Below are 23,602 nucleotides of genomic sequence, written 5' to 3'. Positions count from 1 at the left end.
TCTGGCACTGTTCAGCGACTCCTCCAGTTCCCCCTGAGGAGGCAAGAACACCTTCAGCCTGACAGGCAGGTGCCAGGGATCCCTGCCCAGGTCTCTAAGCACTCTGGGGTGGCAGGGGCGGCTGTCAGTGCTCCATGGGGGCCCAAAGGGTGATACCAAAGCTCACACCTCGAGGCACAGGTGCTGTCACTGTACAGGCACTGCCCCCTATCCAAATGGATGCCTTGGAGAAGAGGTAAAGCAGGAAACCCATGGCTTTGGCCAGAGCAGCCATGGCAGTGTGCCACTTTGGGACAGTAGCCCAGGGGACACCAACCCCTGCCCTCCCGCTCAGCTGCCAGGACACACCAGCACAGGGGTGAGCAGCGATGGCAGCCATGGCCCAGGCCCAACAACTGCTCTTGGTGCAGGAAAAATCCAAGGTAATTTCAGCAGCCTTCAGGAATTAAACATCCGTTACAAGTACCTCATGAAAACTCAACCAGGGAAAGCAATACTTAAATATTTACATATCCTGAACTTAAAAAATGAAAATATGTACAACTAGAGTCCACTTCTCATTAAGCAAACGTACACTGGCAGATCCTGCACCCTCAGCCAACGCTCTAATGCTGCAGGGAAGAATAGAGATTATAGTGGATGAAACAGGCTACAAAGCTAAGAAGCAACTGCTAAGTACCCATGGTATTTCTCTGCAACTTGACAAATTGCAAGTTTTCAAGCCAACTGAATAATTTGACTTTTGGAATAAAAAATTGCTTTTATGTTTCATTATTTTTAAAGGTAACTTACATGGGGTTTGGGGTTTTTTGGTGACCCCAAACCCAGTCAAATGAATCAAACTGGGAGCAGTAACCAGGCTCATTACTATAACCGGGCTAATTACTATCCCCTTTTGGACACCTCACAAGCTGGCCACTGGCTCTGCCTAACATGTGATAATCAATCTATGTTTTTGAATAGTTTTAATAACTCAAATCAAAGTACAGTTTTTGTGAACCTTTTCAAACTCACTCCAAAACCTGGAATTCTGCTCAACTGCCCAGCATTTATCATTATTAAATAAAACACATTAAAAAAATCTTTTAAAACATCCATTACTCTGTGGTATTACTTGAACTATTAAAGGCAAGTTGTTATGAAATAATCCCTCTACAGAAACGCCTTTGCCCTTCCCGCAGCGCAAGTGCCGACTCCTGAGGGCAGGGGGTGAGTGGCAGCGGCTCCTGCCAGCGGCTCCTGCCAGTCCCGGCTGCGGCCCGCAGAGGGCAGCACTGGGCTGCCCTGGCAGCGCTGGCACCAGCGGGACACAACAAACCCACACCACCAGGTCTGACAAAGTCATTTTAATGGAAAATGTAAAACCCCTTTCAACTTCAATGTACAAAGCATGTGTAACACTTGCACTTTTAACAAATTAAAGCAAGCCAATGTTTTAAAAAAATACATCATTGAATGTATATATGTATATATTTACATAGCATATTAAGTTTAATATTTAAGCTTTAAAAGTTCACATAAATTTTACCAAAATGAGACAATTTTTAAATAAATTACACCTTTTGAAAACGTTTAATTGTACACTGAATAGCTTCAATAAAATACTGAAGTGTCTGTATTTAATATCTACTTTATATACTTTATATTTTACAAAGTTTACAATTATTTGGCAGTAATTTTCAGATTATGACATGACTGCTGTGCGGACTCAGCAAGATCCCAAATGCAGGCAATAGCTGGTGTTTGTGTCCTACTCTCACAGTAACTGTCTCAATGTAGTGAAAAATATCTGAATTATTTTAGCAAACTGTACAAGTCACATTTACATTTGATCAACAATATAGCATAGAATTTTGTCGTTTTTTCCAAAAATAAATACATCATCTTAAATCTTTGACATTTCACAAACTTCATGTACATTATAATACAGACAGCAGAACACTGCTCAACTGTTTGCAAGTGGAACATGGAATCACAGTGGCTGTGATATGAAGCTCTACCGTTGCAGTGTCAATAACAAGTAAGTACGATGACTGTGTTTTCTTGGCACTGATGGTTTGTGAAGCTTAAATTAGTGTGCATACCGTTCATAAATCAGGGGAAATAACCTCTGGGTGATGCTACCTCCAAAAAGCGGAGCATGCTCAGTTCTCATCCATATCTTCCATTTCACCTTCGTGAATCTTCAAAGCTCTCACCATTTCTTTAACTGCGTGATACAAGATATTTTTAACCTGCAAGAACATGGGACAGATTTTAGTAAGGCCTACAACTGAGGAACTCAGCAAAGTTCAGGACTGAGCCCTAAGCATCATGGATGGAAAAAAAAGAAAGGCTTCATCACACCCGTGCAAAAGGGAACAGCTTTTTACACATTTTAAAATGTAATGTGAAATAAAACCAGCAGCTCAAGGGAGAATCATTTACAGCTCTGGCATTCATGCTGTTGCTCATTGTTATTCTGTGTGAACAGCAGCAAGGAAGTAGCTCCACACGCTGCTCGGCATTTCAATGAGCCCAAGCACGCCCTGCCTTCCCAGCCGCTTCCAGAGTGGCTTTCATTTCCTACCTGCAGTTTATCATCATAATTGATTTCTTCCTTTGACAGCCTCAGCTCCTGCGTTAAGTGAAATGACTGTACAAGATGTTCTGGAGACACAAAGTCTTCAGTTACTTGAACGCAGCTGTGAAAATTTTGCACCTATCCAAAATAACAAGAAGAGACTGATAATTAGTATTTGGGGTTATTCTTTGGCAGAGGTACCTGAGAAAAGAGTGGGTCTTGAGATCCCTTAACCACAGCCTTATCAGACTAAAGGGCATCTTTACAGGTAGAGAGCAATTAAGTGTGTTTGACTTATCCAAGTTGGCTTCTGGCAAAAGGCACACGTTGAACACTGCGCAGCTGCCTGTTCGCGGCGCTTCCCGCAGTCGGCTCCGGCATTAATTCCACACTGTTGTTCCTCCCTTGCCCAGCTGCACAGGCGCTGCTGCTGCCACAGCCTCCCCAGCACTGCACAGGCACTGGAGCTGCCAACCCACCCGGGAGCAGCCCTGCCCTGTAGGGCCCAGCTTCTCTGGCCACGCACACACAGCTGGAAGCTGGCACATTCATGGGAAAGAACTGCCAATGGAAATACTTGAAAGAAACAATCATGAACAAAGAAAGGGGGAGGCTGAGAAGAAGGGGGGAAAAAGCAGTTTCTTCTTTCTCTAAACATTTTTTCTTACTGGCATGAGATAACTACTGAGGAACAGACAACATCTCCTGCCACCCAGGTCACACCTGGAGGACAGGGGAAAGGAAAAATGCTTCCTGCCTGTGACCCAACCAACTCCTGCTTGTTCCCTTCAGAAACATTTGTTTTTTCACCCCTGAACCCTTACAATTACACTGTAATTTGTAATTCAGCAGGTCAAAAACCTCTTTTCCCCAAACTCCAACAGCTCCTCAAAGAAGTTGTGTAACATCAATTCGAATTCCCAAAGCCTGGGGGTGGGAAGGCAGAGCCTCAGCCATCCCAGCAAACACCCCATCCCACCCTGCTCAGGACTGACAGAGATCTCCATGTTTTAAAGTCAAACTTGGCCAAATCTAGAGTTTTTAAACTATAAATATGTATAAACTATAAATATCTATACGTACTCTAAAATTTCCATTATGGTATCTGACATTCACATAAACCACTGGGGTCTACACAGTTGAGGGCACGGGACTTCATTTAAAAATTACTTTCTTCTTCAAAACCCTTGCCCAAGTCTGATTTTACACAGCAGTTCCCCCCGCTACAGCTGAAATCCCAGTGGGTAACCCCCAGCTCAGCATTTGTGTTGCACATGGGGTTTTTTCAGGCTCATCATCATCAAGGACAAAGCCATGCTGGTCCCTCCTGAGAATTTATCAGAAGAGAAGTAATTCTGGAGACAAGTAGGGTTTGTCAATGCCACACAATCTGCAACAGCAGAAAGCCAGGGGCAAGGCAGCAGCTGCAGAAGTGCCACCATGAGGCTCCCACCAGCACAAAGGGAATTTCCTAGAGCTTGGGCTGAGGTGCCTCTGCATTGTGCAGCCAGCAGCTCCAGCCCCCTCCCCTCCCTCACAGGCTTCTCAACTCTTTCAAGTCTCTACCTGCCCTTGGTTTCCTTACCAGCCTATGCAAATTCCACACCACTCATTCACTTTCTCCTCACTAAGACAAGGTTTTATTGACTCCATATCCATCCATGGCAGATTAGGGAACATTTGTTTCCCTCAGACCTTTCATTCTGCTGTGCCTTAAGCTTTCTTCCCTCCCTTCCAGGGCCTGTTCTTATCCGTGTGAAAGTTTGTGGCAACAGATTTTACCCGGCTGCTCTGATACTTAACATGGGAATGCCCCACTGACAGCCCCCAGGCAGTTCTATTTATAATATTTATAATACAAGCTGATGCAGTGACACACACACATAGAAACGTTCAGCAACGATTCCCCTGAGGTTTGTGGGGCGAGGAGTGCAGCACTCCCACGCCTGTGCCACTTCCAGCTGAACTGAGAACAGCTTCACACCCAGCCCACACACAGCAGAGGTTTTCCAGCAGGGCCCGGGAGGCGGCTGCAGCACTGGAAAAGCCTCAGACCTGGGCCAGGACAGGGAAAGGTGAGTGGGCAGGGAGGGAGGGGCCACCCAGCCATCCTGAGGGCTGCAGGATCAGCCACTTCCTGCAAGGCTGAGCTCGAGAGCTCTGCATATGCAACGCCCAGACCTTTATCCTACATCCTTATCGGAACATCGCCAGCATGTCGCATTGCCTCCAAGCATGTTATTCTACAATATATGATCCTGCTGTTAAATCAAGATAATACCACTATAAAAAACAACATTATAATAACTTGTTCCACTATGAACAAGTTTTGCAGGGAGCCTGAACACTGCATTTCAATCACTGACTCCAGTATTTCTACCTTTTGTTCTTAGCAAAAATATTTTGCCAATTTGGAGCCACAAAGTTAAAACCAGGGAGGCCATCCCTACAGATGTCTGTGATACAGCATGACCCACAGTGGAGCAGCAGAAAGAGTGAATCTTTCAAAAGAATAGTACAACACCCTTTTTTAGCTGGGGATGTTCCAAGGAGAGCTCAGGGCTCCCTGTCACAGATGCCACGGAGGGAACAAGGCCCAGCCACTAGCAAGGCAGGGACACTGCTGAGCTCCCAACCTGTACAGCCAAGGAGGAGATGCCCCTCACAGAGCATTCAGGGAAGCATCTGCAGAGGTGACTGGTCCAACGCTGTCTCTATTTCTGGATTCTCCTCCCGAGGGAGCCATTCCCTCCACAAGAGGAACTGACAAGGCTGTCCTGCCCGTCACAGCTCACAGGAGAGGCTCTCCCTCCCATCCCACCTGGGAACAGTCTGACTTTGCCTGCTGCATCCAAGAAGGATGTGATTGCTGTCTGCAAGTACACAGGGAGGGGGAGAAACCTGGGAAGCAAGAGGAGTGCTTTATGCTACCATTAAATGTTAAGAATAAGTTACTTTAAAAGCCAGACATGAATCCATAGAACCAGGCACGGGTGGAAAAACAATACACAGAAGAAATACGCACAACCTCCTCCATGTTAGGGCAGTAAATTCTAGACCAGCACATCAGAAGCAGCAGTGTGCCAACAATCCTAACTGGCTCCAGACTGGAAGTGTCAGAACTACACTTAGGCAGTGACCACAGGCAGCCAGGCTTCCTAAATCCAGCACTCAGTCTGATTTCCTCTGCTCCACAACATTAATCATGAGCAAATAAAAATGTTAATTTACCACCTAATTTAGTATCAACTCTCACCCAGCTTTAACAATTAAAGATTGATGATGTGCACATAAACCTGAAACACTTAATGTGTAAACTTTAACGTGGTATGTATTCTTGTGCAGACTTATTTTTCAGTTTTTAAATGTGCTTTGTATCTCTGAAGTATTGGTGCTGATCCCTAAGGTCAGTATTTATGCATCTCTACAGAGAGAGCACTATGCACATACATGAAAGAACACAATGCTTTTATTTCCTCCTACGTGGCAGATTCACAGGAACTTCTTACTGAAGATGAAAAGGTTCTCAGCTTCACCCACTAAGGTTTAAAAACACCATGTTATTAACTCCTTGGTGCCAGAAGCTAGAACATTACCACTTCAAACACAATCTGCAGTTTAAAGCCAAGGAGATAAAGATAAGAGTGGTCTTATTTTTGGTCCTTAAACATATGAACTGCAGGCAAGCTTGGAACAGTCCCACTAGTTCATGTTTTATATTCTGTATGCCTTTATATAATGGCATATGCTGTACAGAATGAACTTCCCAGTACGTTTGTTATTTCCCCTGGGTTCCCTTTCCACTCTTCTATCTGGGATGTATCTCCCTTGTTTCAAGGGATCAGAGTAAGGCTGCTGGAGGATACAATACATGACTCTGGGAGTGCCAACTGCTTTAGCCTAACAGAAGCCAAGAACAGCAGCAATGTCAGATGTTCCTCCATATCTGTGAAACAACATCAAGCCCTGAGTCACAGAACAGGGGAAGTCAACCTACACATTCCTCCCCCCCCCCCCTCCCCCCGACTTGGGTCACCAAGGTCTGTTTGGGGCTGTCTGGGTTTTTTCTTTCCTGTGCCAGAAAACAAATCCATACAGACTATCCACAGCTATATACCACCATGTCAAACCCACTCAGAAACTCAGTGGGATGAGGAGGAGCCTAGTCTGGGTAAGGTACTGGTGGCTTTCAATACCCCAGCAACAGACACACTCAGAGACAGAACCCCTGTCATCACTACAACCCAGTCAGTTTTTCACAGAGGAAACCCCATTGCCCTGGCCACAGGGACATGATGAGCCATTTTCACAGCTGGAAGCTGATCTGCAGACTGGAAACCAAATAGCACCTTCTTCAGAAAGGCTTGGCCTTGCTCGAACCCACGGGGAGATCAGTGATAGATTTTCAACAGCACGATGGTTTACAACCAACTGCAGGGTGGGGATGCTCCTCAGTCCTTGATAGTCAGCGACCTCATTAGTGGTGCTTGACAGCTGCCAAGACAGCAAACCAGCAGGCTCCCTTTCCTGCTGAAGCAGGAAAAGGTTAATGGAGTGAAGAAAGGAAGAAATCTAGAATGACCCAAAAATCTCAACAATTGAGCTTTTTTCCTCTTTTCACCAAGGAGCAGCACTTTACAGACTGTGAGGAAAAAAAAAAGGCCTGAAGGCAGCAACAGGGGGGCCAGGGTGCCACGGGGCAACTGAGGCTGACTGACAAATTCATCCTGTTTCTCCAGAACTGCCCCACTGGCAGTACTCTTCTTACCCAACTATGGATTAAATCAGCTCAGCTGCTGCAAAGGTGGTATCCCTCTTTCTCACGAAAAGGAAAGCTGCTGAAGAGACAATGATGACTCCTGGTGACTGATGTACCTTGTGGGTTAAAAGGAACTTAAGTGTGGCATGGGAAAACTACCAAATACCTGTTACAGGAACACCAGAACACCCACTGCCAATTCTCCTATGGCTGAAGACAAAAACAACACCACCTGACATCCAGGTGTTTTTACCTGCTCAAGTTGCTCTCCCTGCCCCTCCTCCGTTAGATTAACTTCTGGCTTAGAAGACAAAAATTACTAACCTGACTCTGCCATAACTAGACTCAGTTTGTTTAGAAATTTCCTACAGAAATGAAAAGTGGAAAACAATGTTTAATAATGGTCTGTTCATTTGTAATTGTAAAGCAAAAAAGGAACTAATACTTAAGGCATTCAATTTGCTGTACATTAGTCAGCTACACCAGCAGATGTACCTTATTTTACATTCCTACATGCCAATAGCTACTAAGAAAAAAATAAAATGTAACTGAGAACAGATGTATCCATATCTTTGGAAAAAAGTTATTTTACAGCAATTGTGCTATTTAATCCTGTGTGTCTTTAAACTAAGGTTCATTACCTGATGAAGTGCTCCTGCTGGTAGAATAATAGCATCACCAAGGAACTGAATAACCGTGCAGGTTTTTACTCCATATTCTTCAAAAAGTCTTTGGCGAAGTTTTTTGTTCACATACCAACTCTGATCACGGATTGGATCATGCTCTGGTAAAACTTCTAGGCCTTGCTCCTTTGCTATCTGCAAGTACAGAAAAGATCCCAGGTCATTTCCAAAAGAACTGAACTTTTTGCTGATAAATTTTAAGTATACCCACCTTGGCAAGCAATGTCACTCAGTTCTCAATACCCGAACAAGAACTCTAGCTAGGGATTCAGAACAACCTCAAAGGATCTGGGAAGTCTCACTGAACTGAAGACATCTGCAGCACACCTACTCCAAAATGCAGAGCTTTAAAGAACTCAGCACAATAATCTATTAATAAGCAACATGCTCTCTGTGTGACTTCTTTAATCCAGAAAATAAAATCTGAGCTCAGGAGTTCTTATGCTGCCAATTCCCCAGGCTTACAACCTTCAGTTTTGACACAGACATGCAACATCACTACCTTAGCTCAGGAAAATGCAGTAGATAAAGCCAAGGGTTGTACAGTCCTGGGAAACCTGCTCCAGGTGACTCTGCTTGAGCACAGGGCTGGACAGAGGGACCTCAAGGGGCCCCTTCCAACCTCAACCATGCTGGGCTAAGAAGCTGCTTTCCTACCACCCTATGAATGTATTCGGAAAAATTAATGAACACATAAAAATACTTCCTGACATCAGTAAATGGAATTCCGTAAGCATTTCTCATCAAGTGAACCACAGGGGAACAAATATTACTCTAATCAACTGCTACTAAATCAATCCTAGTCACTAAAAAGAAAAAAGTGATTACACATAAAGAACACAGACCTAATCCACCTGTCATGAGTCAGGAAACAAATACCTCATTAAAAACATAGATTTTTTTTTTTTACTTTTATTTATGAAATATATGTAATTATGTAATGCAGAGCTTGAAATTCTCCTTGAGTATTACCACTGTTCTAACAAGATACTGAGATTTTTTATCTTAGCAGCAGCAGAACAGTCTCAATGTTTACCCATCAATTCATCTCCAATTCAGTATTTCCCAAGTACCACTGCTCCTAAAATACCCAGTGGTGCAATTCATTTGGGATACCAGGGCAAACTGTGGTAGCAAATAACAAACTTCTTTACACAGCATCCTAAATGCTTCTGTTTTAAACCTGCTGCTCAAATAGTTTCACAGTTATCCACAACAGTTTCAGAAGTGCTCTGAGATAGGAAATGCTGAATACTCCCTTATGTCCACCTATTCCTTTGCATTCATGACTTCGTTCACAACTCTCTTTTTCAAACTGAAAAGCCATCATCTAATTTATGAGCACCTACTTTTTGAATGAACAAAAAAGTCTTGCTGTATAATTCACGATCTCCTGGAATTAGCTTTATTTTATTTACCAATGCTCATTTTTCCCCACAGTTCAGCCTGTCAAAGAGCAAATGTTTGAATCGCTGGAGGACAGCTGCCCTGGTACAGAAACACTGCTTTATTGTCCAAGGGAATCTTCACTGCTGAATTTCTTAGGCTTTCCCTGCTCACAGAAGAGCCCTTGGCCTCAAGTTTGCCTACAGACCCCTTTGGTGCAGTCAGTGGAAACTCATCTGATCTCTCTCCACAGAAGAAGATAGTAAAGACTTCTCCTTGAGCAATCACTTCAGTGATACTTTGGTATTTCTGTGTCAGCCATCAAGGCCACCTTCGAGAACACGAAAACACGCTAAAGACAAGGCACAGAAAACTGCTTCCGAGATGGTTATCCCTGAATTTAATGCCATTGAAGGATATTCATCCTAGGTAACAACCTGAAAGATTCTGATGTGGCTCTAACTTGTTCATCACATGCTGCTGAAGGATGATGCTGAAGGAAGTCTGCTGCCCTTGCAGAGGTTACCCCACTGCTTCCACCTTCACCAAGAGCCCAGCCATGTTCCTTGAGCTGACTGATGTGACAGAGTCCTGGGAAAGATCAGTGGCCGCTGGGTGGTGAGGTCAGGGGATTTGGCATAGGACAATTCACCAAAAATTCAGCAGCAATAATACAATAATAATGGATCAGCGACAGAAACACCTCATCCGACAAATCTTTTGTGAGCAAGAGTAGATCTCCACGCCCTCCTGAGTCCTCTTAAAAATGAGTGTGTGTGTTACATATTTTATTTGCTGGTGGTGTAGCAGGTCAAGTATAATTTATTTTATGTGCTATAAAGGAAATAATTTTGCTTTCCTCCTTTCTCTAACATTGAGGTGGGGTTTGTGGTTTTTGCCAGCCCCCTTTGATTTACCAGCTACTTAGGTTATATTTATAAATCATGTGTAATAAATCTAACCTTTTGCAGAAACTCTCTTATCTTGTCAGCATCTTTGCCAGCATAAATGTGCCATAAAGCACCAGGTAATTCACTTGAGTCTTTCAACCGCTTCCTTAAAAGGTCATCCAAATCTTCCTCCTCCAACTTCTTCAAAACGCCTAAGATTCAACAAAAATATTCTTTAAATGTGAGAAGGAGAAAAATTTTGAAACTAAATACCTTCTTTTCATATTTCTTGTGCAAGACTGAGCAGATAGAAGTTTGCTGAATACAACAGAAGCCACCAGGTGATCTTTCTGTTCAGTGTAACTTGTTACTACAACATGAATGCCATGGATACCTTAAAAATATTTAATTTTTAAACTTTTTCACATTTCCTGAATTTGACAGAACACAATCTCCTACCTGAAATAAACAAGCAGGGCTGGTACCAAAAAAATGGAAAGATGAAAAAGGTGTTTTCCTGCAGTCAGCACAAGCAGTGTTTAGCATGCTATTATTGCAGCCAGAGCTCTTCCAGGATGCTCAAGTTTGCTGCTATTAACTCAGTGCATACACAAGTGAAACAAAGCAAATGGAAGACAAACCTTACTGCAGCTCTATTAGTCACACCCAAAATCTACATTTGCTGATTATGGAATAAGAGGACAAAAGAAAAAGGGGAAAGAAACAAAACTATTTCAGTGATTTAAACACTGTTTCACATAAGCAATAAACTTCCTAGAGACGACTAAGATACACCAATTTAAGCTCTCCAGTGCTGAAAAATTACATTACAGCCCAAATTCAATAGAGTAAGCACAGTGCATCCAGAAGCAGCAGAATAAACAGACGGTTTGGCAAATACATCATCCTGACATAATTGTTAGAATGAGCACAGCTTCCAGAGGAAATCCTTCACCCTGCATTCCATTAGCTATGCCAGTCCCAGCACAGGAACTGTGCATCAATTACATGTAATGGCAAAAAAAGTGGAAAGAGTTTGAAATATCATTTCATAATTCATGAACTGCAGTGTATTTTATATAGAACTAATGTGCGTGCAAACCCTTGAAACAAAGAATCTCCCAGCTGTGTAAGCAAGTTCTTGTGGATCTCTTCCATCACCTTGCCAAGAACAGCATCAATTTTAGAAGGGGCAGAACATTCAGTCCATCCACACCTCTTACAGGGAGTGAGCTTCACGTTACCTGATTTGGAAAGGACTCCGTTTCCTTTGGCTATGCCAACGTAAACAAGGATGTTCACGACATCAGAAACTTCGATATGGAGATTTGTGGTTCCTATGTCATGGTCTTTAGTAGCAGCCACACCTATGTTACAAGATAACAGTTGTTTGCATTGCATATTAAAATCGGAACATGCAACAACGGGTAAGAAATTTCTGAAGCATACTTAGCATCACTGAGATACACAAATTAAAAACATGGTTTTGGTTCACCTGCTAAACAAGAAAATGTTACTTTTTAACAGAGTCCTTGAGATTCTCTCTTAGCCCAGGTACCTGTCCCTACACAGCATTTGTGTCAGAACAAAACATTTCAGCAGAACAGTCAGAGACATTTCCTGACTGCTATGTTCCATTCCTCCTCAACCCTTCAGGTTGTTTAGGGCAGAATACAGGTACAATGAATACAAAAGGTTATCAAATCTGTCACTTTTATGTCTGTCTGTAAGCAGAGTTCTTAATCAAAATAACCCCCATGCAAAGAGGAAAAATAATTTTAGTTTTAAGTAGCGAAAATGAACATTCTTAATTCAAAAGGACATTCTGGAGCTCTGAGCCTTAGAGCAGTGTTACCTTGGAGTGGCATTAATGATGCAGTTCTCAGACCCATGCCATTATCACTACTGTTAATATGCTTCTTTCACAGGACATTTGCAGAACTTTTAAAATCAAAGCCATCGTGTCACAAATTAGCACTCATTTCTTGTTTCTATTACAACTATTTGTAAAACAGAATTGAATAAAATTCTTTGCATAAGAAGGAACAGATAGAAAGTGCCTGAGGGAACCAACCTTTTCTAAACAGGTTTTTGAGTGTACAGCACACAAAATAAATTATGAGAAATATGAGAATAATTTATGACCAGAATTATGAACACGATAATATTTCCTGAAGTTTTGTGTCCCAGAGCATTACCAGAGACAAGTTCTAACACTGTAGAGAAGCAGCTGACCATTTATATGCTTCAGGAGAGTGCAATAGCATAAGAAAAGATAGAAAGAAATGGAGAAGCAGATAACCTCTCATGCCCCCAGGAGCACATACTGTTAATACCCAAGTCAGTCAGTATTTCCCTGCATTCAGTGAGCAACTATCCTTCAAGAAAGCTCAGCTTTCTATCAAGCATTGTAATGTGTGATATTCTACAGGTGTAGGGGAAGAAGTAACTGCTGCACTTGTAGGGCAAACTCACCATATGCACTGCACAGTCTGGGTCCCAAATCTGGACGGACAAAAAATCCTGGCAGATGAGAAGCCAAGTTTAGTTTTCCTTCTGGACTACAGTATTCAGGCAAGGGTAAACTTTTCAGTAAGTCATCATATCTGGAGGAGAAACGATGAATATAATTGAATTTGTGTCATTATGTAGAAAGAGAAAACAGAATAACATTAAGATTGACTTAAGAACATCTAATATTGAACTCAGAATACCTTGCTGGCATCATAGCCTTGAAATCTTCCCCAGAAGGCCAGTCTTTCAGTTTTAGTAGAGCTGTTTCTCCATTTTTTACTTTCTGTCGTTCTGTAAATAAATAGAAATAACTAAAAACTAATATACTGTAGGTATTTTACTTTATTCAACTGATATATAAGAATTAACTCAAACTGCCAAAAATCAAAATTTCCTGCATAAAATAGGAGATAGTTGATTTCAAGGCTCAAGAATGATACAAACCAAACTCAGCTAGTTAAGTAAGAAGGACATTTGCCTGGTTTCTCAGTAAGACCTAGCGAGTATAATAGTGCATCCTTAGTTCTGCAGAGATGCAAAATTCAAGTGTCCACCATGTTCTCTGGAAACAGATTACCTAGAACTTTCTTTTTAAAGTTTCTTCAAAGACTCAAGATCCATAAAGATAATTTTTAACTGCAGTTTCTAACATTGCTCATCTTCAGAATCAATACCATAATACATTTTAAGGAACATACTCGAAACATCTTCAAAACCATCCCAGAACTCCTTGACATTGGTGTTTGAAATGATACTGTCCTTGCAATTCAAGATATCAGCTTGCTGGTTTCCAAAATCCAGACTGATTGACTCAGCTTTCCACAGGCTGAAGTTCATTTTCTTATGCATACCAGACACCAAAACAGGCTGTAAGAAGTAAAATAAAATAATTTTTTTAAATCATTACTTATCCTTTCCCAAGTAAACACATTCTTTAACTGAACTGGAATACAAATGTGTCTGGAACACACACAGAAGACCTTGGCCCTACTGAGCTGCTAACACTTCCTCCAGGAGCACTCATATCCACAGGTGTCAACTCTTTTTGGAAACTGAAACTTCAAAACAGAAATGTGTTACTTATTATTAGTGGTTAACTCAAGTTTAACTACACAAGCTTCATCTATGGGCTGTACCTGACAACCTTTTTTTGCCCCCAGTTTCAAACACAGGCATTTCTGCCCTTTAACACACAATTCCCTGAGCTCATGCTGAGGTCACTTTACTGACCAACCTGCTCAATACCTACCCTTCCTTGCTTCCAGCACTCTTTGAAGAGCTTCCAATTGTTGCTGTTTTTATGGTCTCTGAGCCACAGAACGTGCTTATCACAGATCCATGAATACTGGATATCACTGTACCGTTTACTGCAGTCATCCTGAACACATTTTTTATCATCTTTTGGCTCATCTTTTATTTCAGATTTTACATTTATCTTTGGTGCTCTATTTGGTGGAATCTTGTTTTCTACTACTGAAGCAATTATGTCGTCGAGAATGTTCGGCATAGTCCTTCCACTCTTGCCACTCTGTTAGAAAACAAATCTATGCTTAAAAAATGCAGAAGCAACTTAATGCAACTCCTTTTGAAACAGAGTAACATTTCTGATGTTTATCACTTATCACCATATAAAAAATCAAATAAAATGTAAACGTGCGCGTGTGCGTATGAAGTTTTAACTATGAGTATTTAAAGCAATACACCTATCAGACTGCTCTAACTACAGCATGACAAAACAGATTGATAGAGACTTTCAAATCCTGAGAGAAAAACTGTGCATCTTGTAAACACTTACTGCTGCTCCCGTAGAGTAAACTGGAGCAAAAGCAATGCCAGCATCTGTAGAACCCAGACGCAGTTTGCCTGCTGTTGTAGTTAACAGATCTCGTAAGGTTGAGCCCTGCTCATTGTTCTGGGATGCAGGAGGGGAGCTTTTACAGTTTGGGGATTCCAAATTATCCTGGTCCTTCTCTTCCTTCAAATGTTTTCCAGAAGGACATTCTTTGTTCTCTAAAATAAAAATGATCATTGCAAATTTACACTGTTGTTATCACAATGCACACACAGAACAGTACCAGTACCCTGCATTTCCTAGTGGTGGTAACAGACTGTGCAGCACTAGTGCTTTATTCACCTGGGAACACACCAGAGGATGAACTACATCCTTCAAAACACAGTCAAACACTGTGACCAAGTAAAGGCCTTCCTCGGCATCTCAGACATGCATCCCTGTCCCAAGTGAGAGATGCTGTAGCTGGAAATACTCCCACAGCACACAGTATTCCACTGGTGGATCTTCTGGTGACTGATTATGATGCCACCAGGGAAGGGCATTGCAGTTTCAAGGTCAGAACCCGTAGAAAAGACAGTGTTCTTTTCTCTATCTGTGAACAGCAAATGGTGGTGTCTGTTTTTTGTTTTTTTTTTTAATTAATTCAATTACATACCAGTAGTGCCCCCAAAGTCACGGACATGATATGAAGATTTCAAACATATACCTTTCTTTTCTTCTCTGGCTTTTTGCTCTGCAAGATCAGCCAACCAATGCAGTGGGGACTGGGATTCAGGTGGTGTTAACTTGCTGTCTGTGCTCACATCACTCCTTGGACTTGTGTTACCATTTGTCTCAGACTTTTGAGGAATATTCTGCTGTTGAGACTCAGGCATGCACAGAGAAATTTTATTACTGTGGTTAAGGACATTCTGCAAAACCTGTAAAGAACAAATTTATTTTTAACTACATAGCTTTGCTTTAATGTATTTCAAAGACATGGCCAGCATTTAACCACCACATATGCAAACTAAAATGCAACTGGTACTATTTAAATACAAAAATCCAGCAGGATCAAAACATTTGAACAAGATGCAATATAAACATACATTTTAGACTCACCTGAGACACACCATTCATTGCAGGGAGCTTGGCAGCTTGTGTGCTCTGCTTTGTGGTGCACTGACAATGGGATTTAATTTCAAATTTTTCTCTAATGTTGTGCATAGCATCTAAAAGATCTGTCAAAACTAGAAGACAATTAAGAAGAAAAACATCAGTAGCTGTCAATCATTCTGCGACCCTCTTTACAACACACACACACTGATGTTCTGAACTATTAAAAATGCTGAATTTACCATTTGAAACTACTCTAAGATGACTGCCCAGTTTATCTTTAAGCTTGTGCAGAGACACGTTCAATTAAGTAACGGCACACTCCTCTTCTGAATAAGGTAACTTTCACTCTGCATGCCCATTGCATGGTACACATTAGGCAAGCCATTAATTATTTGCTCCTCATTGTTCAATGGGTATTCACTGCTTCCTTTAATAAAACCATCAGCTACAGACTGAAGTGAGCTGCGTCTTGACAAAAAAATTAGTATGTGACCATATAAATGAAGGCTGCTTGGTAATGGGTATGCACAGAAGAATAAAACTGAGGTTAAGTAGGCAGTCTTCACTGTGCTGTTTCCAGATGAGTGGTTCACTTTCACCATTTAAAATTAAAACCAGTTTCAGTCTAGAACCTGTTCTGGGGAATGTCACAATCTGAATTTGCCATGGAATCTACCCAATCTTCATTGCTACCTGAACTAACATGCAACAACCTATAGAATAATGGCTGGTTCTGTATTTTCACCTTAAAATAACCTGGGAATTCACTTAGTATGTTTAAGAGCACATCAGTTTTCTATTTTCTGGTCTGTATAGATGCTGACAGAAATTCTGTGCTAACAACCACTACACCACACCTAACAGCACTGCTTCAGAGAATGTACTTGGCTGTGAGCAGAATTCTGAATCTAGCTGTTTTTATGATTCCTGCTTAGTTTTTCAATTATCACGAGCTCCTTCACTGCATTTTGCTCAATCATCTGAACCAAAACCTTTCTTTTCTTTTTTTGGGTGTAGGACAGACAACAGCGAAAAACAAATCCCCAGAAATCTGTTGCCTCAGTGGTACTATTTAAAAATTTTATTTTAACAGCTAAAGTCAGATTTATTAAGTACATTCTGATTGTTTTATTCTGCTCTGAAAAGGTACAAATCCATCACAAGAAAGACCCTCAATTTTTTCACTGCCTGCCCTCAAAACCCCTTTATATATCTGTCAGCACACTCCTCTTACTCTCATTATCATCTGTGCTCAGTGCTGGTAACTGCCCAGAACCACTCACCTTCTTGCAATGATTTAACTCAATTCCCAGGTTTTTAAATGGAAAATGACAAGTTTCAAGAAACAACTGTGGCCCCTCTTCACAGAAGGACCTGGGAAAAAAATACCTTCTGCTTGTTCACATATGGTCTTACCAGAGCCTGGAATAATCTGTGTTGGCATCAGGTGCTTGTGATCATGAGGCTGTCCCTTCACACACTTCATCCAGGCATACAACTCCTTATCTGCAAAATAGCATTGCCAATGTTTTACTTCACTTATGCTGCACACAGACGGAGCTGAGGTCTTTCAGACTGGTTTTGGTTAGAAACATTTCTCTGCACAAACTAAGTCTTCTGTCCAGGTATCCTGTGTGACAAGGACTTGACTTGCATACAACAGCTACTTTTCACATTAAGGAAAAGAGAGTTTTAACAACACTGAAATCTGAAATAGCTGCATCTGTAACACAGGCCCTTGCCAATTACCTCCAAATTTCAAAGTATATTCCCTTTATCACATTTAGTGAGTTACCAATTTAACATAGGCTGAAATCCTTTACAGTTGCCATTAAGGCCATGAGCCTCCCTTGTTGAATCCTGCCATGGAAAAGAGACACAATTAGGCTGTGATTGCATGGTTCATCTAATTTGACATAATCCATGCTCCAACTGCAAGTGTCTGGTTTCAACCAGAGCTGGCCAGACAAGCCAAAAAGACAAACTTCTAACCAAATCATCTGTCTGATTCAGCCTACCTACCTTGCTGCTACACCCATGTTACTGACGGCACAAAGGAGAGAGAAGTTGCATCACAGATTTATGTCACATGAAAGCAACCATGAAACCCTAAGTCTGTATGTACTGGCTGAAAATCATTTGTGTCAGCAGAGAGGGCCTAACTGGTAGGAGAGAGAGGCTTTCTATGAAGATTAAGGAAGACTGTCCTGAAATCTGTGGTGTAAAGAAAAGACACATGAATGAGAGTAAAAAATGTCCGGCCAAGCAACTGGTCACCAACCTGCTATGTGATTTGGGGCAGAAAGAAGGCAATTTTTCTCTCAATCCCTGGTCTTGTGTCCTATCCACTAATCTGCTAATTTTAAGACATCTTTCCAAGTCTTTTACCAGTTTGCTCAGCTCTGGCAATTTAAACTAAGGAACACACCAACGGAAGCATTTAACACGCTTAAGGCATTTTTTCTACACTGTAGTAGGTATACAATGTACCAAATGCTCTTTCAGATAAATACTGGATTATTAACTATTTTGTAGTTTTTGTAGCACCTAGAATATCTAAATATCCAACTGGTCACAAACATAAATAAATCAAGGTAACAAAACAGCATGTATCTACTAAATCTATTTTCTCACTGAAATGTCATAACATGGCATTCCACTTGATGGTGCCATGAACTGTCTGAAGATAACAATGATTGCATATTCATTCACTGATGTAGTAAAGTAATAAGAGAAGTCATTGATAAGTATCTGAATCTGGAATATTTAGAGCTCTAACATTCCCGCTGAAGCAGGGAAAAACCAGGGGATTCTCTGTTACATTCAGCAACTGTAAAAACAACTACCAGTTCCAGGAAAAATGGTGTAACATAAAGTCCTATTATATAGATGGGTGGGTGGTTCTGAGCATTTTTTAAGAGAGTGCCAAAGAAGCAACACAGTTCACATGAATCCCACAGTATCATTAGAAATTAAGCCACAGCGAGGGAAGCTGTCATACCTCTGCTTTCACACATAAAACTGCAATCAACAGAAAGGAGAAAGTCCTCCCTGTTAGAAAACTGAAGAGAAGCCTCCTTCTTTATACTGCTTTTTCAAACTTCTAAGACATTTTACTAAAACTTTCCTGGCTGGTTAACACACACTATAAAAAGCCTCTGACTGCATGTTCCCACCAGGGTAAATAATGTTCAGCGTATATCCCAAGCCACGTCAGATGGATGCACACACGTGCACACACACAGACTTCAGCCAGTGAAGAGCTGCTGAAGCAGCTTCCAGCATTAAAGCATTAGCAACTGTTCTCAGTGCGGGAAAATACTGACATTAGCTCCCTAAAGACTTCAGCGTAGAAGGCTTGTCACCACAAGCCAGGGACAAAGCGGATGAGATTCTCCATTTGGCAAAGCTTTGCCACCTAATAGTTAAACCTTCTTTTACTAACGATTCACATCTGGGACATTACACAGCTATGACAAACATGGAACTGCTTTTCAAAACAGCATTATCCTGGAATCAGCTCCTGGCACAGCGTCTGACCGCAGAACTGTGCCAGGGCACAATGCCTGCCTCCCAGGGAAGGCAATGCATTCCACCAAGCAGCCTGCACACCAGTGTCGCAGCCAAGGGCTCAAAGCCCAAATCAATCCTCCAAGCCATTCCTCCTTTCAACTGCAACCCAGTTGGGTCACCCAGAAATCAGAGGTTTGCAAGTCAGTCCTGTTATACTTCTCTACAGACTAAAGTAGACATTTCCATTAGAGCACAGGATAAACCATGTGTATCTGTAGGCTTATGGACTGTGAAACTTCTATTAACATTCATTTTAAATACTACCTGAAGTATTTTTCTCCATCTCTTTTTTATAATAAAACTATAAAACAGGATGTTTAAGTCAGTACGACAAGCCACTTCTGAAGGGAGGACTCCAGAAAGCATTCAAATCAAGGCAAGTCTTAACAGCAATGAGTTACCATAAAGAGGGAGGTGTGACTGAGCACCAGTCTCACAACTGAAGAACAAGATTTAACCTTGAGGGGCAAGGCACAAGCAATCCACAACAATCCACACAAAAAGACTGAAACGTGGACAAAGAGCTAAAATAGCCCCTACAGCAGTTGCTTTCTGAATCTGATTCTACATCTACTGACAAAAAAGGAGGCGAAAAAGATCAAGAGAAACCAATACACACAAGCAGTAATTTAACACTTTACAGAAAGACAGTTATCCTGGATCAGCAGCTCTGCAACAAATGAGAATAAACAGCCTATACAATACTCTAGTTCATAAAGAACTGACCTCTAGAACTTTTCCTTTCCTTTGCTTTGTAACAATCTAGGCAGACCACAAATCCACATTTTTGGCAGACCCAATGAATGTTAAATAATGTGGCTTCACATGCATCACACATCTCACGGACTCCTCTCACTGCTCTCTTCCATGCAATTTTGGCTGAAATACAAAATAAGCAGAATAAAAGGACTGAAATTTAAATGCAAAGCACTGAGTGAATAGTCTTTATAGATGAAGCATTCATAAGTTTCCCCTCAGACACAACTGGGTTTTGGGGGAGGAAAGTGATCCTTCATAAACAGACCATCAACATCTACCCCCTTAGTACCATTACACAGCATCCCCCTTCAATGCTACTATCAACACATTATAAAGAAATAAAGCATTCAGAAAACATAGACTGAAGTCATACAGAAAAAGTATTGCTGCAAGTATGAAGAACTTTTTAACACATACTTTTAACCCCATGCACTCAAAGAGAGCTGGGTTTTTCACCTGGCTGCCCATGGGACATGTTTGATCTCAAGGGCAGCCAAACCAGTGAGCTGGACAGTTGAAGCTGGCAGGAGGGGAGGGAGCTGCCTGATCAGGAGAGCTGGCTAGTAGTACATGTTTTCTGCCCCACTTCCTCCTCACACAGCCTGGAATTAGCAGAGCCACCAGCCTGTGCCCATCTGCTGTGGGCCAGAAGGATGGATGGTGGCGTTGGTGGGGAGGAGGTGACAGTGTCAGCACATGCTCTGCAGGGCCCACGCTGCTCCGCTCTTCTCTTTGTTTTGGGAAGGAGACACAGAAACACACCATTTGTTGGCAGCAGTCAGTACCTGGCTCACCATGGGCCTTGGCTGGGAGCTGGCTGCTCTGGCTGGAGAGCTGGAGGCCAAGCTGGGAATGGAGACTGCTCCAAACCCAACAGCAGCCTGGCCCCGGCCCCTGCCCAGCACAGCCACCAGCACAGGGAGGGGATTGGGCTGGCCCTTCCCAGCATGCCCTCTTACCAAAGAGCCTAGGAAAATCCACTGCCAGGGGAAGAGAGCAATGCAAAAGGAAGCAACGGCCACCCAAGAAAAACTGCAGAACGCTTGAGAGCTTTGAGAGTTCCTTACCATCTTTTTTCACCCAGGACATGGCTGTTTTCTCAGACGTTACCAATTGACAAAATTTATCCCCTATGATATCTAGAATGTATTTAGAAGTTTCTAGGTCCAGTTCATCATCTTCATAGTTTTCATGTGTCCATAAACTCAGTGCTTCATCATCATATTGATCAGGAGAGGAGAAACCATCTATCCTAACCACTCCATTCTTACTAAAAGATAACCTAAAAATGAAAACAGATAGTTTAACTGCATGTATTATACTCTGTGACTTCTCCAGTTTACTTGCTACTTTACCTTGCTGCTTAAATCGTACAACACAAAAGTTTTCTTTTTACCTTATCATGCTACAATATCTTTTAATTTTAAAATAAATCCTACTGGTGAAAATAGTTTTGAAATTACCAATAAGGAAGCATGAAAACTAAAACTAACCTTTTCGGAACTTTTTTGCATTCCGTTCACTCGTCATTCTCTCGCTAGCATTTATTACTCCTTTAAAATTGCAGACAGAAAAATTCTTTTTTTTCTTTTTAATTTTGGTCAAAGTTTGGTTCCACCTACTCCTCACTTTCAATTTTCAGAATGTCTGTGACAGCAGTCACTGACTTATATTTTATAGATTTTTGTATCCTACTGCTCTCATACTGAGAAAACATGAGTTCAAACACTAAACTTGTATTTTTCTAGCCAGAAAAAAATCACTAACAGAAGATAACATTTTTGTATCCACTAAGCTGTGACCTTTAAAAGGCTTTCCTGTTACCCTACCCAGAACTGTTCCACTAACTGGCTATACTTAGCCTATTTTTAAGCAGTAACAATTAATTATTCCATCTATCCAAAACAGGATAAGTCATTATACGGATGTGATTGTAAGTTAAGGAACTTATGCCAGCAAAACAGTCCTGAATTTAGAAGTACCAAAAATTACATTTAGATATGTATTCAAACGAACAAGATGAAACTATCAACTTTCAGCTACAACAACTTCCAACAGAATTGTGAACTTCTTTTGCAATTCAAGCCCTACTATCTAAACACAATGAAATTGTGTTCAATTACAATGAAAGTAATTAAATAGCTTTAAATTTTACCACAATATAATCAAAACATTCCAAGTTTTTAAATTCTATACTGGTTTTTTTTAATGTTGGCAAACCTTTATGTCCTCTCCTTTATACAGAGCAAAAAAAACCAACCAAAATTCCAACTTTGCCACATTAGGAAGCAAATATTCTTACACAGAAGGCATTCACAGTCCAACCTTGAAATGACTCCTACAGATCTACCAAGTCTTGTAACTGAAGAGTCATTACAAAAAAATTAAACCCCATTTAGGGAACAGTTTCTTGTCGAAAACAAGTTGGATTAGTATTGACAGCACAGTCCATACACAAATTGAAGCTGTTTTACCCTTTCTTGGTGCTTCCTGCATCATGTGCACTACACTGCACCCCAGGAAATTTTCTTCCTTTTCAGTTTTCCTTGATGGGCTGCTAATTGTGAAAAAGGAGGTCACAACTCCTCTCTGTCCTCAGAAAACTCCGAGCAACATTCCCACCACATACTGGCATAAGAACAATTACGAATAAGTGCAACTCTGCGGTTGTACAACTTGTCCATAAAAACTGAAGCTTGCCTTTTGAAAATCCCACTTCAAATGTCAGACACCTGTGTAATGGTGATGTGCTGTTTTTTCTGCTTGCCTAAGGTACACCAGGCAGATGTTCTGATGTCTTTGCTATAAAGCTTTAAACAGCGATGAAGTCAATCCACAAAAGAAATACAAATGTAAATACTGTTAAATTAGATGCTGTCTTTTATCAGGTTGACTGACTGAGCCAGAAAAAATCAGACATACTTTCAAGTATGCCAGTCCTTTGTCAGTATTATTCTTAAAAGCTGAAGCACCACATTACCAGGAAACTAGTCATACTTACCGCCGAAAGTAGTAAAATCTACAAAACACTGGTGAGTGAGTTGGTTCTTCTCCCTTCTTACTTCTTATTAACCTACATTCTCTGCATTTTTGCAAATTTGGTCCTATTTCAGAACAAGAATCATCCTGCAAAAAGGACTCTCCCGTTTGCTTCAGCTTCTTTACTTTGCGCCAATCTTTTAACACTGAGCGAGGTATACCAGCTGCAAAAGTAAGGAGAGTTTCAGATGAGGCACTGGCACTGCTTACTCACAGATCACAGTCAAGATAGTCAGTGTAAAACTTTTTTTCAGGCACATGTTACCTGAATAACATATTTCATTTTTATTTCCACTTGCCTGCCTGTCAGCATTGAAGCTAAAAAAGCAAAGGTACCAATTAAACTTACACAGGGCAGGAGCACAGTTAAATACCTGCTAAGCTCCCAAGACACTACATTTCCCTCTATATTAGCTGTATCATTCAACAGGTATTCTACTATAACCATCTCCACAATCTCATTCTGACAAAAAAAGCAAAGACACACAATACTGCATGAAAGTTAAGCTGGAACTCTGTTTCAAGTGAAGGTGTAGGCAAAAAAGG

At 41.3% G+C, this 23,602-nt stretch overlaps 1 protein-coding gene across 3 annotated transcripts in view; it reads right to left on the bottom strand.

The window, feature by feature from the left end:
- Positions 1–1,331: 1,331 nt before the first annotated feature.
- The window catches only part of JMJD1C (jumonji domain containing 1C), a 158,937-nt gene continuing 136,666 nt past the window's right edge, over positions 1,332–23,602 (bottom strand). For all 3 annotated transcript variants that reach the window (XM_069019064.1, XM_069019066.1, XM_069019065.1), the window contains 16 exons: positions 23,019–23,220; positions 21,085–21,299; positions 19,985–20,137; positions 17,102–17,191; positions 15,689–15,816; positions 15,294–15,507; positions 14,591–14,805; positions 14,045–14,323; positions 13,494–13,662; positions 12,996–13,086; positions 12,757–12,887; positions 11,526–11,648; positions 10,354–10,493; positions 7,964–8,140; positions 2,570–2,701; positions 1,332–2,234 (listed from right to left, as the gene is read on the bottom strand). In XM_069019064.1, the coding sequence (XP_068875165.1) occupies positions 2,145–2,234; positions 2,570–2,701; positions 7,964–8,140; positions 10,354–10,493; positions 11,526–11,648; positions 12,757–12,887; positions 12,996–13,086; positions 13,494–13,662; positions 14,045–14,323; positions 14,591–14,805; positions 15,294–15,507; positions 15,689–15,816; positions 17,102–17,191; positions 19,985–20,137; positions 21,085–21,299; positions 23,019–23,220 (2,549 nt within the window). In that variant the 3' untranslated portion in view covers positions 1,332–2,144. The remainder of the gene's footprint in view (positions 2,235–2,569; positions 2,702–7,963; positions 8,141–10,353; positions 10,494–11,525; positions 11,649–12,756; positions 12,888–12,995; positions 13,087–13,493; positions 13,663–14,044; positions 14,324–14,590; positions 14,806–15,293; positions 15,508–15,688; positions 15,817–17,101; positions 17,192–19,984; positions 20,138–21,084; positions 21,300–23,018; positions 23,221–23,602) is intronic.

The sequence above is a fragment of the Aphelocoma coerulescens genome, chromosome 6 (genome assembly GCF_041296385.1).
Source record: "Aphelocoma coerulescens isolate FSJ_1873_10779 chromosome 6, UR_Acoe_1.0, whole genome shotgun sequence".
NCBI classification, from domain to species: domain Eukaryota; kingdom Metazoa; phylum Chordata; class Aves; order Passeriformes; family Corvidae; genus Aphelocoma; species Aphelocoma coerulescens.
Note: the sequence above shows the minus strand (reverse complement) of the source record. Positions and strands in the feature narration are given on the sequence as shown.